Below are 14,655 nucleotides of genomic sequence, written 5' to 3'. Positions count from 1 at the left end.
TAACTATTTTTCCCCAAATCACATACTTTATTGTTTTGCTTCACCATCAATTAAGTCAGCACAGATCCAGTCAAGATGTGGCTAAACTATTAATGCAGCATTATATATTATTGTATATTAATTTAGTTTCATAATTTTTTCTTAATAAACAAATACAAAGTCAAATTAGGCGATTGTTTGATTTGATTTATAAAAAAACACAAAAAAAAAGACCAAACCACATTCTCCCTCATTCACAAAAACAAATCAAGATATGTACGTCTACTACATTGTAGAATATAACTAAAGAAGGCACAGACCGGCTCCAGAGCTTTGAAGAACATAGATAACATTCACAGACTAATTTCAACATGGGGGCTTGTAATATAAAAGTTCCCTTTGTAACGACAGAAAACCCCCCACAGTAAATTACAAAGATCCCTTGTCCTCTAAAATGCTACATTACATTGACGTCACCTACAACTGTAAACTAGTTGTCTAAGGTTAAACTGCGGCTGAAGTTATCCGTCGATGTACTTTGTGTCGACTGTGTGACTGTTGCGGATGGAGAACGGTCTCCAGGCCAGGGCTTGTGTGGTGGAGATTATCAGGGGGATCAAACACACGAGGTAGAACATGACGCTGTGCAGGCTCTCCGTGGCTCTGGAAGTAAGACGAGAGCAGACGTGATTATAAAAGTCGTTAGCGTTTTAATGAGTCAGCATTGTTTAAACATGTATCCATCTTTTTTTCTTAATTATATAATTATTTTAAAATACTTGCGGCTTGCTCTCTGTTATACTTAAAGATTGTGAATGTTCTAGAGACAAGATATACAAGATAAACCAAAGACGAAGACGGACACCAACCAGACAGAGCTGTTTTGCAAGTCACAAACTTAGCACAGAGTGGACATTCCGTTAAAAACGGTAACTCCCTTAGAAAGAGGAAATTACATATTCCGTAGGCTTTCTTATGAAATATCTTTGTGTTCTTACTCTGGGTTGGAGGTCTTGGTGATAACCTTCAGGTCTTCATAGTTAAACTGGTTGAGGATGGTCACCACGAGCATAGGGGCCAGAGACTGGGCAGGTTTGGTGAACAAAGCATTGGTTCCGAACACCATTGATGAGAGAGGAGAGCTGCAGATGGGGAGGGGGGGAAATGAATAATCTTTCGCAGTATATACAGTATACATCATGTCGGATAGGAGCAATGTCAATGAATGACAACCACATCATTTCAACTTTACATTTGGGATTACAAGACTAGATTCTTTGCTGCATTGTTCCAATTATCACCATGAGCGATCAGTTTAAATATACGACCAATACGTGCGAGCACTTGCACACACAAATCCTACCTGCGTTTATACTTCTGTAGGTCTGAGTCAATGATGTCAGCCAAAGGCAAGTTGAACAAACTGAACGATGCCTGTATTAAAACCCTATTGAGAAGAAACAAATTCATGGAGTACTTTCATGGATAGCAAAAACATAGCAGACATACATGGATTAAATACACATTAAATACTAGGCATATTGACAACATACACACACATTGAGTGCACATATATTGGACTATGTGGTCCAATTAAATAGGACCTTAACCACAACATCCTTTGCCTCTATCTAAACTCTTGCTTTGGAACAATCCGCACCAATTCAACTGTGTGTGAGTCCTGACTGTAACAACAATGTAACATCAATGTCCTACATGTTGACGGAGAGAAAGACCGCCAGGACGTAGTGGTGCTGGGGACCGAGGGCCAGCATCACCATGGCCATGACCCCCTCTACATAGAAGGTGTACAGAATCATCTTGTAGTACCCAAGATCAAGGAGCAGCTTCTGGCTGCTCAGCACTAGGATCTGAGGAGGAAAGAGGTAGTGTTTAAGAATTGTACACACATGACAAAGAAATGACTGATGTCTTGAATGTGCTACGGAGAAATTAAACACAAACTGATCCCCAAATTGTAGTATTGTTAAGTGAAAAAATAATAGGCGACGATTTTGTCAGGGGTTACTGTTTGAGTCCTGTTTGATTTTTTATGGGGTCTACAGCACGAATGACACAAAATATCGATCCTACTGTCCAATCTCAGAGTTTACCAAAACCATTTGGGGTCGCATGATATGCATATGTGGTCAGAGTCTTATAATCTACAAATACGTAATGATATGTTTAATGCAAAACAATCGTGTATATAAAACAGTCCCCCTAATGATTCATAGCCACAATGGAAACAGCGTTGTGCAATGTGCAAACCTTGGCTGGGACAGTGACATAATGGGCAGATGTTGATTGAGGGATAAGGATGTGTATGGAAACAGAAGCAGAAGTACAGTGGAAGAAGTCGGGGTCGCAAAAAGACCTTGGGGGGAGGGAGAGAGATAGAGAGGGGAGAGTGAGAGTAAGAGAGATAGAGAGATGCACGGTTACCTGTGGACATATGAATCCAGCGCCGTACATCAGACTCTTCGCCAGCGGCGGGAGCACATTTAGTGGAATGAGGTGCTCGGTGATTATCATGGTGAAGTTATTGAAGAACGCCAACATGAACACCTGGAAGAAGTTCATGACCACAAACAGCTGGAAGTTGCGGTCAGACAGGATCTGGCATGTCATGGAGACCACCGCGGCGAACGAGAGGGCCGGTTGGCCGGATGCTTTGTCGTCACCGGGTTCCGTCGGTGCCGACGACGGCGATGAAGTGCCGGAGCCCTTGTTGTCAAAGCGGCTCTCGCTGTGGAGGCCAGTGTAGAACATGCAGCCGCAGCTCAGCACCGCCACCAAAACCATAGCGCTCTGGAAGGCCGAGTAGTCCTCCATGTTCCTGGAATAGAGGCCACAGAACAGCACGCTGGATGAGCCAATCAGAGACGCCACCTGGGGGGAAGACAGAAGAGAGGGATGAAAGATAGGAGAGGTGGATCCTTTGAATGGTGTGGTTCTCTCTTATACATACATACATGTATGTATGTATGTATGATATTGGTGTGGCTAAGGAGTTAGATGGGCACCAAGTTAAGCATCCATTCCTAATGAAATTAATTTGAAATAAATGTCTGTTTCTTTGGATACAGTCAATGTCTAAATGATTTACATGCATGCAGAAAAATGTCATCGATTTGTTGTTAAGTTGTTCACCTGGTTGTACTTAATGAGTCTCAAGCGGCTCTGATGGTGGCCAGATATCTCGGCGAACAGGGCGCACTGGGAGAGCAGCACAAAGGTCAGCATGCCGTCGAACGCGCACAACGCCACTGTGAGATGCAGGCCACACATCCAGTCGCCGGGGCTGTACTCTCGCCATGGATACCAGGCCAGCAGAAAGGCGAGGGAGTAGAGCGGCGCGCCGTACAGGATGGCGAGGCGGCGGCGTGAGCAGCATTGCACTTTGGAGTTGTCCTGGAGGTAACCGAAAAGAGGGTCGTTCACCGCGTTCCAGATCATGTACACGACCTGATGGACAACAGGAAGGAAATGAAAGCCTTAAAATATATACATATTAGAGCTGTCAGTTAAACGCGTTATTAACGGCGTTAACGCAAACCAAATTTAACGGCGTTAAAAAAATTATCGCGCGATTAACGCAATTACTTTATAAAAAAAAAAAAACTTTTTTTTTTTTTTTCTTTGGCTCAAAACAAAGAAGCAGTAGCCTGACTGCTATGTTCAAATGACATTTGTTCAAAGCAGTCGTTTAATTACACTATAGGCTCTTTTTTTGTATCGTCCTGTTTTGATCAGTGTATATGCCAATGTTGTTATCAATAAAAAATCATTTGCACAAGGCAAGCCGATGCACTTCACCATGTTGATAAGAGAATTAAAATGAGAAGAATTATGGGACAAAAAAATCAAGGGATATTTAGCATAGAAAAAGAATTTGCGATTAATCGCGATTAATTAGAGTTAACTATGACATTAATGCGATTAATCACGATTAAATATTTTAATCGCTTGACAGCTCTAATACATATATATCTTGGCCAGGTCAAGCAGCATGAATCAGTATTCAACAAAGAGACAACAAAAACGGACAGGAAACATATGTGACCTTTATCTATCCACTTTCGGTCTTACAGTCCACTGGATACGTTAGGAGTAAGATACAAAGGCTATGACCAAATACTCTTAGGGCCATATCCTTCAGGGTTGGTATATTGTTCTGAGCATAACATGTTTCCGTTAAAAAAAAAAAGACTTGAAATGTTAGATATCGTTCTGTTTATTATTAACAGGCTTAGGCTACACACTATTCTAAATAACATATAACAAATGCTGACATTAATAAAATACAGAGACACTGATTTAGTTTGTCCATGTATACCAGTAATATATCGTGCTGTATATTAGGACAAATTATTCTGATGAACATATAAACAAATAGAATATTCTAAGATAAATATCATAGAGAGACATACTGATTTTGTTTGTCCTTGTAAACAAGTTATATATTATATATATTAAGGACAGGCTACACATCACAGCAAATATTCTGAATAAAAACGTATGCTAACACAAATGACATACTTGTGACTGATGGAATGCACCCTCTGATATTTGGTACTTATTGAGAAAGAGTTTGACATAATAGAAGCTGAATATACTGTTCATCATGCCAGCACCGAGAGTCGTCATGGAGAAGGCCACGCCTGCAGGGTTGGCCCCGAGTTTTATCAGGTGTCGCATGACGTTAATTCCTCCGCCGTAGGTGCGCGCACCTGAGCGGGGTATCTCTGATGCGGGGTATCTCTGTTCGGTGGTTAAATGTCATACGTCCCACAGAGTCACTGTAACCTATTGGTAAAGAATGTATACGTTAGAATTTGAACCGTTGATCTTCAAGAGCGTCACCATTAATTAATGAAAGATTTAACTGTGGATACAGCTCTTAAACATCGAGGCCTACCTCTGGATACATTTACATAGTAGCGTTTTAGTCCTGCATGGGATGCAGTCGTTAAAAATTCATCTTCCGTCTTCTATATTTCTTGAACCGTTTGAAACAGTTAAAGTAATGCAATCAATTATTTGCAACGGCGTTTTAGTTATTTTATTTACCTTTGTAGAAAACGCTTTCACCAGACAATTCTTTGCAGATCCTGTTGAATGTACGCGGAAATAGGATGTGTGCACCGCTTCCAGTTGTCAACACAGATTCTATTGGACAAGGGAATTTGTTGGCCCCGCCCAGTTATTATCAATTGGTCAATCATCGTTCTATCCTCGCTGACGTCAAATGGAGTTGAAATCCACTTCGGGTGTCTATCCTGTATAAGCGTTTGTCTGCCACGTTGCGGGAGATGCCTGGAGAAGTAGTAGGCAGGCTACTACTTCCTTTGGGAAATGCTATACATAGCCTACACATCTATATTTGTATGGCCACTGGTTTTATTATGGTCGGAGGCATCCTCGAAAGTTCCCTCCGAAAATGTTAACAGATATGATAGTAGAAGAAGAATTTGAGAAGGATGAAGAGCCTTGGTATGGAAGGCAGGATCTCGAACATGGTAAAGAACCTTTGGCGGTCGCGCCCTACAGCCAATTGTTATCATAATAACGGGTTTCTGCTATAGCAATACACCATCTGATTGGTGTAGCAATTGATTCAATAGCCTACAAATGTCAACATTGTATCCTACCCGCTGCTCCTTTTAAAATGTTTTCTAAAGTTGCAAGTCTTTAATGTTAAACATCCTGCGCTTTTTATCGACAGTTATTAATAATAATAATCATAATAATAATAGTAATAATTCATTTATAATGTATAATACTTATTACAGATAATTACGCATTATAAAAAGATTAACAATAAAATAGTACTTTTAATCATGAAAAATCGATTACATGAAATATAGCCTACTCTTGTGAAAGTCACACTTTGTATTCATGAGAGCTCACTGATAACCCGTGAGAGTTATCTTCTCTCTCCCCTTTTCCCCTAGGCAGTTCTTTTTCATGTTGGTCATGGTATTGTTTTGAAGGTTGTCATTTTATTATCGGATCATAGCGCTTTATTGTCAATCGTCTTTGATTGACAGCTGATTGATATCGTTCTCAGGTTTTCTTCTGAGAATGATATGAATGAATGATTCTTCCGTGTCTCCGTGTGTTTTCATAGATCTCCAATTGGCAGCCCAACTGGGCAAGACCTTACTGGACAGGAACCATGAGCTGGAACAATCTCTGCATGAGATGTATGCAACCAACGGCGAACAGCTTCAGGAGATAGAGGTGACCTGAATACTGTCTTGGTGTTGTTGTTGTTGTCTTGTTGTTGTTGTTGTTGTTGTTGTTGTTGTTGTTGTTGTTGTTGTTTTGGCAGCCTAGAGTGATGCCTTATCAACATTCAAAGGATCGGTATACTTCTCTGGTCAACTCATATTAATAACCTTCATTTTTATAATGACACCTGGCAGTTTGTTCTTCCAATTTGAACGTATTTATGTATGCATTTGATGTAGGCTATTTAACCCTACTTTACCCCATTTTATGGGATGAAGAGTATTGCATTGACAGATCCATGCTAGACACCCATTCTCTTTCATGGTAGCGACACCTTTACGAGTGCTTCATTACCATCACAGAAAATGATACTTAAAATACTTCAAACAATGTATTTTTCTTTACCTTGTTACAAGTTCAACCGGTAAAAAAAAGAGACATTAAAAGACAGAAAAACATTCTGTGTTTGTCGCCAATCATGCCAGTTATTAATTGGCGCAAGAGAAGATTGCATAACCTTTTGTCTCGGGTGGCCGAACAAACAACCATCTGTAAATGACATTGTTTGCAAAGTCCTGAATATGAAGCAATCTGTAGTGCTGTTATGCAAATCCACATTGCTCAACCGTATTAATCCATGTTCTAGTTTGTGGTTTACCATAAGAGGATAGAGCTGAAACCTAAGTGTGGGCATGCTAACCAGTTTCCATTAGTAACATGCAGAATACCTGCAACATTCATAATTAACCTTAATTTATTTTCATTCATTGTGCCGTCGCTACAGCCTATTTTGGACTATTAATCTCTTGGTTGCAAGACAGGCCATTCGTCAGAGATAATAGCCTTAATATGCAGAAAGTGGGCCGGTGGCTTCAGGGGAGATTGAGTTTAATAGGATTATCTATAACTGTCTGACCCCTATCTAGCATCCAGCCTTAGCCTATACTGTAAAGGTCAGAGTAAGTCCCCTATCCCTGCTGATACACACCTAGATAGCTGCCAATCGTTGGTTTAAGTTTAGTTCTGTTGATATTTAGACTCTAGACTGGACTGGTTTATCAAATAGTCACCATTTTGAGGGAATTGACTTAAAGAACTGTACTTGAAATACATGTTTACGGTCATCTTTCTTACATTTTCATATTTTTCATCACTGCGGTGACGTTGTTTAGTATCACGCTTTACCCCAGTTCTACCGATATACACTAAAGTCCCTTTTTATTGAGTATTTTATTTTGACCAATATCCAACTTTTTTCCTCCATACCTCAGCTTCAACTTCTGAGGTTCCTGAATTTCACATTTGTATTATTAACTTTGAATATGAACTTAAAAAATGTCCATACTTTTGCCTATGTCCAAACCTGCCCTCAGTGCATCAAGAGAGGACTCTATCATATGATCATATGTGATTCACTGTGGTTGGATGTTCAAATACTAAGTAGCAAGCAGAGCTATAGGGTGAACTACTGTACTTCTTAAGAGCCTTTGTAGGCTAGGCCATAAAGTGGTTGAAATGCTACACACCCCTATCCATAATGCCCCAGCATTGAAGACCAAACAACTCCATATTTTTTGCGGTTAAAAAACAACATTTGTTGCGTTTACAGTAACATTTATTCAACAATTTTGTACCGATATCCGATTTGTATATTCCTATCTGTGGAGCACTTTGCAACCTGCTTATAAAGGACCGCTAAACTTGATGACTGAAATGATTTACTCCTCTCTTCTCCCCTATGGGCCAGAGAATTTGGCATCAACATCTGATTTATGTATGTGGAGCGCTTCGTAATCGACTTAAAATGGGACTCTACCCCTCGGACAGTACCTGAGCAAGCAGGTGGAGCTCCTGCGGCAGACCAACGAACAGCATGCCAAGGTGTACGAGCAGCTGGACCTCGTGGCCAGGGACCTGGAGCACAGCAACCAGAGGCTGGTGACGGACAACCGCCTGGCCCAGCACAGGATCAACAGGTCTGGATCAAACCCTGGCATGGTGCAGGCCTGTGGTTCCCTCATAGTAACTACTTAAACCTGCACTATGAAAGTTCCTTTAGTTCCTTGAATTGAAGCTACTGTTATAGCTCCTCAATTATAGTAATGTGTTTTTTTACACTGATGTGTATTGTCTTTTGATACACAGGTTTATTCATTTGTGTTTGCAGAGATGGTCCTTTTAATTGGGTTTTCTATATTAAAGTCCTAATTGTGTCATTATTAATAGCGTGCTGCACTGCCGCAATGAATCCAAAAAATTATATCAATGATATATTATCTATAAATTATGCTTTCGAAGATTTTGATCCATCATTCTGCTCACATTGCGCATTGCAAGAATGTTTTGCTTCTGGATCCTCAAGCGCTAAATGCATACCCCCCCACTACTGTTGTCTCCTCGTCAGTCTGACTGACACGGTAGAAGGGCTCCAGGGCCATATGGAGGAACTGCACACCCAGATGGAGGAGCTGCAGGCGGCCCAAGTGGAGCGCGCCAAGAGGCAGTTGGCTGACCCGAAACGCACCCTAGGGGCCCAGAGTGTGTCCTGTCTGAAGGAGCTGTACAACCTGCAACTAAACAGGTGAGAGAGAGAGAGAGAGAGAGAGAGAGAGAGAGAGAGAGAGAGAGAGAGAGAGAGAGAGAGAGAGAGAGAGAGAGAGAGAGAGAGAGAGAGAGAGAGAGAGAGAGAGAGAGAATGGTAACATTATGTGTGAGAGTATTTGAATGCAAGTGGTAGAGGAAGAATGTTTGCTGTGTGTGTGTGGCAAGCACTCTGTTAGGGGCAATTGATTATGATATAGAACTTTCATAGAAATAGTAACACAAATAACAATTGAATAGTTTGATACAGGTGTGTGAGTGAGCCTTAATGTGTTGTGTGTTTCTGTATATATGTGTGTGTGTGTGTGTGTGTGTGTGTGTGTGTGTGTGTGTGTGTGTGTGTGTGTGTGTGTGTGTGTGTGTGTGTGTGTGTGTGTGTGTGTGTTATGATCAGATATCAGTGCAATTATCAGGGTAAGAAGGAACTGTTCTCAAGAAGGAAGTTTAAACAATGTGAAGCGATTACACCAGGAAGTTTATTTCAGATTGTGAGTGCGTTTCATACTGGGGCACTGGATTCTTCCATGTAAACAGAGTACTGTTTATCCCCTGCCTGCTAACACAGAGCCACTTAGTCCTACCCAAGGCCTTTGGATAATCCTCTTGCGTAATAAATACGTATTTCAAAATGTACAACACACATTCTTGTTTTACATTTTGTTACATAACTTTAAGGTTAGGTTCTATTCATATTCTAACCTCCCACTGCTGTATTGTACTTTACTTTATTTTACTTTATTATTTATTTATTTTACATTATTTACATTTCTATTTGGTATACTGTTGTTCTTGTTCTATTTATATATTTATTTATTTCTCGAATGCACCAATTGGGAAAGCTTACTAAAAATTTCGTTGTACTTGACTCGTGCAATGACAATAAAAGGCTTTCTATTCTATTCTATTCTATTCTATATTCTAATCTTCACAGTTTTCATAGGACACATTTCTTGAGCTTGACATGTATTTGTTATTATCTGTAAATTGATGTATCTATAATAGTTGTGCATGTTTGTTATTCTGTCTATCATGGTGGTTCTCATAATAGGATATTAAAAAGGCAGCAAACACCCATGTTTTAATTTATCAAGATACAATTATATAGAAATAGAATGAATATAATATCCTTATTTGTATTGTTTTTCCACTCTACAAAAATACCAATATAATTTATCACATGCCACCAATGTCATGAAATAAACTTGAATTGCAGCCACGTTGTTTTATCCCAAGTAGCTCCATCACTGCGGTCTGATGCAGGCTCCTTTTACATCCATGCAGATCCAGGTCCAACAGTGGCTACGGTGAGTGGCACTCCGACTGGCCCTGGTCCTCCCCCGCTCCACCGCCATGGCGGAGGGACTCTCTATGGGACGCGGACCCCGCGGTGGAGCAGGCTGCGCTGCAGCGCTCCATCCAGACCCTGCAGAGCCAGATGAGTGCGGAGCGGAGCCGGCGGCAGGCGGCCGAGCGGGAGACGGAGGTGACAGCCGGAGAGAAGGGGGCGCTGGAGGAGCAGCTGGCCAAGCTGGAGGGCTGCCAGGCCAGGCAGGTGGAGCTGGAGGCAGAGGTGGAGGAGATGCGACTGCTATGGAGGTCGGAACGCGCCAGCAGGTGAGGTCTTCCAGGGATGGGTATGTGTCACGAGGATGGGCTGGTAGTTGTAAACGTGAAAATCAACCGTCGAATCGACTTCCCAAGCAAACCTTTTCTTTTACTTTATTCCTGGTAACTAGGGTTTGAGGTAACTTGGCCAACCTTACTCATTTCTGCAGCTTATTTTTTGCATCTTTGTTAAGGCATTCCAAACCCCCTCATTGCTAGTAAATGAAAAAAGTGGAGATAATAATAATTCTATCAAAACTTCTATTTGAAATTATAATATTATAAGGAGTTGTTGTAGGGTTCAGGCCGAGAACACCACCGATTGGTCGGATGACCGATCAAGCACGTTTTTGTCGTCTTGTCTCGCTGCAGTACCCGCCTCCTGCCAGACACCGTCTTCTTCTCCCTGGTGGAGGACACGAGGAATGATGACGAGGTGGGGCGGCCGGAGGAGGAGAAAGCGAGAGAGAAGGAGGAGGATCCGGAGAATGAGTTGCAGCGAGCCAGGCTCGGGCGTCAGAGGTGCAGCAGCGACAGTTTCCTGAGTGGAGCGCTGGCGGAGGAGCTTAGCCGCAGACACGACCAGATGTGTATCCGGCGGGCGGAGGCTGTGAAGCAGAGGGGCGTGTCTCTGCTGAACGAGGTGGACGCTCAGTACAGTGCTCTGCAGGTAGCCTCATACTGGTGTTGTTTAACCCCATACCAGTGTTTTCTTACTTCATACTTGTGTTGTCTACCCTCATACTGATGTTGTTTTAAGTGTGGTACACACTGAACCAACTGTTAGCCATCAGTAATGTTTGGGGAGCCTCGGACAAGTTCAATAACAAATCTGTTTGGTGTAGTCAGCGTTGCATTCAGTGTTGGAAGCTTTTGGAACCGCACGGACGGTGTCTGGTCCGAAAATGCAAAGTCTGAGAGTGTTGGCGGTCTGAGGAATGGAGCAAATAGATATTCTGGTTGGTTATGTGCTGCTCTCACACAACCTGTGAATCAGCACAGTGTTTGGGAGGGGGAAACCTAGCGCCATGAGAGTAGTGCCACCCGATGGTAAGGAGACTTATTGCATCTCGTACACCTACAAACTAATATGTAGTTGGCTGGAATCTTCGCGGTGTCTCTCAATGCAACTTTTCTGCCGAACGGGTCAGAAGAGAGGCAAAGGATTGGTCGGATAAAGGCAGTTGGCCGTTGGTTTGAGTCTGGGCTTTGTGTGGGCCCCTTAACACATAACTGGTGTTGTCTCGGATTGTATAATTGCTGCCTTAAACGTTCATGCAGTGGAAATTGGGGGGGTTCCTATTTTACCTGCAAGAAGAAAAGACAAAAAAGTGAATCAGTGAATTAATAATTGTTATACATGATTTCAAATAAATCGTAACAAAAATGACAAAGCAACATTGCCGAGGTTTTATAGCTAAACAGTGTGGATCCTTTTTTTTTTATCATTATTGTGATCCTTATATCCTTAACACTCCCTGATAAACAGATTCTTGTATTCTTTGACAATGCCGTTTACTGTTACTGCATGAAATCAACCTAACGATAACCAGGAGCCATGAGTTAGGTAGCTGCTCGATATATATTTGATTCACATTTATCATCCCATAATGTGTTTCCCAGGTGAAGTATGAGGAGCTCCTGCAGCGATGCCAGCAGGGGGGCTCGGCGGGGGTGCTCAGCCACAAGGCGATGCAGACTCCACAGGTGGGGGGCCCCGGTGCCGGCCAGCCTCCCCCAGACCTCTCCCCCTCAGCGCAGGCTATCGTTCCGGAGGACGGCCCGCCAGCTGAGTACAAGGTCCTCTTCGCAGAGATCTTCTCCCGAATCCAGAAGACCAAGGAGGACCTGAGTCAGAACCGCCGGAGGGCCCCAGATGAAGGGCCCTGCCCCCGTCCTCTGTTCTGATTGACGGCTGCACTGGCTCACGATTCTCCTACACCTTTCACGGGGTGTCACTCATTTTTACTATTAAGTGTTTTGGTGAAAGGATAACATGCCATGTCCATTGTTTCAGAGACCTCCAATAATGACCCTGTGCACCGATTGTACTGTGTATGTAGATATGCACATCATCCATGTCCATGGATATGAAAGGTTTGGCAATCCGGTCTTTCTACTATTTTATATTGTGTTTTTTTGGCACACACTTGAAATTATCCGTGAATGTTGATCGATGTTGTCTCCTCAGATGGTATACACCTCAATTGTTTAGGTCACCCGAATACTTCCTTCCACCAGATATGTATTATTATCAATATTGAGTCAATGTATTGATAGAGGGGAGTTGGGCTGTATTTTATAGTTTTGCAAAAGCTTGAAATTCCTCTTACGGTATTTAAAATCGAGAAGTATTATATTCCAGTATTTGAGCTTTTGCAGCATAGTTCAATGAACAGTGTATCAAAGCCATTTGTTCACACTAATGCTTATTACATGCAGGTTTTTTTCATAATGCAAAAACCGTAATACCATGGACTGAACTGAATAGAGGGCTTTGTACAGTTAAGAGGTTGGACTGTTGAAGTTGTTTGGTAACTATCAAAGGGTATTCCTGAGGAAAAACCTGTGGGTTTTTTTTCTCAGCAATACAGAGAAAAAGACCCCACAGAATGCATGTTAGAATGCATTGGCTGACTGTAACAATTTCTTAATAGGTCACAAGGTGGATTTTATATCAGAAATGCTAACTCTTGATTGTTCTGATGATTGTTTTGACACTGTATGCTATAGTAATTGCATCTGACGAAAAGATTATAGTCCAGTGCCAATAGGATACTACTTTTGCTTTTTTATCATTGTCAAACTATTTATTTTTCTCAATGATTTATTGACTTTTCAAGATGTCACTGTGTACCTGATCTTTAATGTGATTATTATTTCTAAATACTGACTTCAAAATACTTTGAAGATTTAAATTTGACCAATACTGAATGCCGTTCAGTTGTATTTATTGATATTCGACAATAAGGAATTATTTAATTCCATATGTGTCTTACAGTCACTCCTAACAAACTAAATTATTTTTGTTTGAACAGCGTTTTACTCTCAAATGTTTGGAGGCCAATTAGTATTTAAATTATTTTTTACTAAATAAAGTATATTTTTGTATGATTATTATTCATATGACTAACACTACTGTAATTATCCCTACCTGGTTGGATAAACATTGAATTAACACCCTAGCTCAATTTATTTAAATAAATCTTCGATATCAAAATAGTCGTCAGAGATAACTGTTGCTGTACTTAGACAATAGTTGTTTCTATTCGGAAATGCTATTTATACCTTTTTTTTTTAAAATTATTATTAATAACCTATGCACTATCAATTTCGTAGTGGATTAAAAAATGGTATCTGATGGTAAGTGCTTCAGAAAATGCTGTAAGCCTTTCTAGTATTTACAGTTGACTAAATATACAGATTGTTATTGCTGGTGATCATTGTTCTAAGATGCAAATTTGTGCAGTAGCCTATAACTGCAGCAATATAACGTTGTTGTTGGGCTTGATGTGGATGAAGGAATTACTGCTTCTAGGGTCCTGTTCAATAATTAAAGCACTTATGCAAACGCCTCTACCTTTTTCGTTTGTCCCTCAGTGTAGAAATACAGTTTAACAAAGATATTGAAATATAAACAATGTGTTGTTTTGATTAAAAATCTCTTATAAATAATGTATTCTTGTATAACATAGAAAACACTTAAATAGGTACCAAACAGTGTTTCATAGTGATATTATTAGGTGAGTGCATGCAGTGCTCAACTATTGTTCTTCCAAAAGGTCCCATGGCATGAACATTTCACTTTATGAGTTTGCTACAATTAATTTGAGTTCCCCTAGCCTGCCTATGGTCCCCCAGTAGCTAGAAATAGCGTTAGGTGTAAAACAAGCACTAGGTATCCTGCTCTGCTTTTGAAAAAACAAAGCTCAGACTTGCCATATGGGGACATTTCTCTGCTTTGCCCGCCCCGAGAATTTGGCCTGCCAATCAATGAGACGATGAGCTACGACCGTGCGAGCGCCACGTGTGTATGTGTGAATACACACACTGTAACGCAAGTGTTCTACACTTCTTTGTTATTTGGTGAACCGTTCTGCTGTTGGTGTTACGGCACATAACACGTCAGGATCTCTGACATCTCTGGTATTTCCACAATGAGACTCGTAGTGGGGTTTTCTCAGCCATTAATTGATTTGGGGGAAGGAATTGGGGGAAAGGAACTTTGGCTTT

General features: G+C 41.2%; 2 protein-coding genes across 8 annotated transcripts; one reads left to right on the top strand and one right to left on the bottom strand.

Moving 5' to 3' along the window:
• Nucleotides 1-171: 171 nt before the first annotated feature.
• Nucleotides 172-5,196, bottom strand: mfsd13al (major facilitator superfamily domain containing 13a-like). Of its 7 annotated transcripts, none has more exons than XM_030377245.1 (9): nucleotides 5,053-5,121; nucleotides 4,901-4,933; nucleotides 4,522-4,788; nucleotides 3,133-3,447; nucleotides 2,425-2,871; nucleotides 1,696-1,850; nucleotides 1,343-1,426; nucleotides 978-1,121; nucleotides 172-642 (listed from the first exon to the last, which is right to left on the bottom strand). In XM_030377245.1, exons 3-9 carry the CDS (start codon nucleotides 4,678-4,680, stop codon nucleotides 501-503), a joined length of 1,446 nt encoding a protein of 481 aa, XP_030233105.1. In that variant the 5' UTR covers nucleotides 4,681-4,788; nucleotides 4,901-4,933; nucleotides 5,053-5,121; the 3' UTR covers nucleotides 172-500. The 7 variants fall into 7 exon arrangements, with proteins under 7 accessions (XP_030233105.1, XP_030233129.1, XP_030233095.1 ...); XM_030377269.1 differs by having other exon boundaries at nucleotides 4,713-4,788; nucleotides 4,901-4,981; nucleotides 5,053-5,080; XM_030377235.1 differs by having other exon boundaries at nucleotides 4,901-4,981; nucleotides 5,053-5,079.
• Nucleotides 5,197-5,234: 38 nt separating this feature from the next.
• cdr2a (cerebellar degeneration-related protein 2a) lies at nucleotides 5,235-14,001 on the top strand. The gene is made up of 7 exons (XM_030377283.1): nucleotides 5,235-5,501; nucleotides 6,113-6,225; nucleotides 8,044-8,192; nucleotides 8,621-8,797; nucleotides 10,099-10,431; nucleotides 10,795-11,092; nucleotides 12,046-14,001. Exons 1-7 carry the CDS (start codon nucleotides 5,423-5,425, stop codon nucleotides 12,328-12,330), a joined length of 1,434 nt encoding a protein of 477 aa, XP_030233143.1. The 5' UTR covers nucleotides 5,235-5,422; the 3' UTR covers nucleotides 12,331-14,001.
• Nucleotides 14,002-14,655: the final 654 nt, after the last annotated feature.

This window comes from Gadus morhua, chromosome 2 (genome assembly GCF_902167405.1).
Source record: "Gadus morhua chromosome 2, gadMor3.0, whole genome shotgun sequence".
NCBI lineage: Eukaryota > Metazoa > Chordata > Actinopteri > Gadiformes > Gadidae > Gadus > Gadus morhua.
The sequence above is the reverse complement of the archived record's forward strand: the minus strand, read 5'-3'. Positions and strand labels throughout refer to the sequence as shown.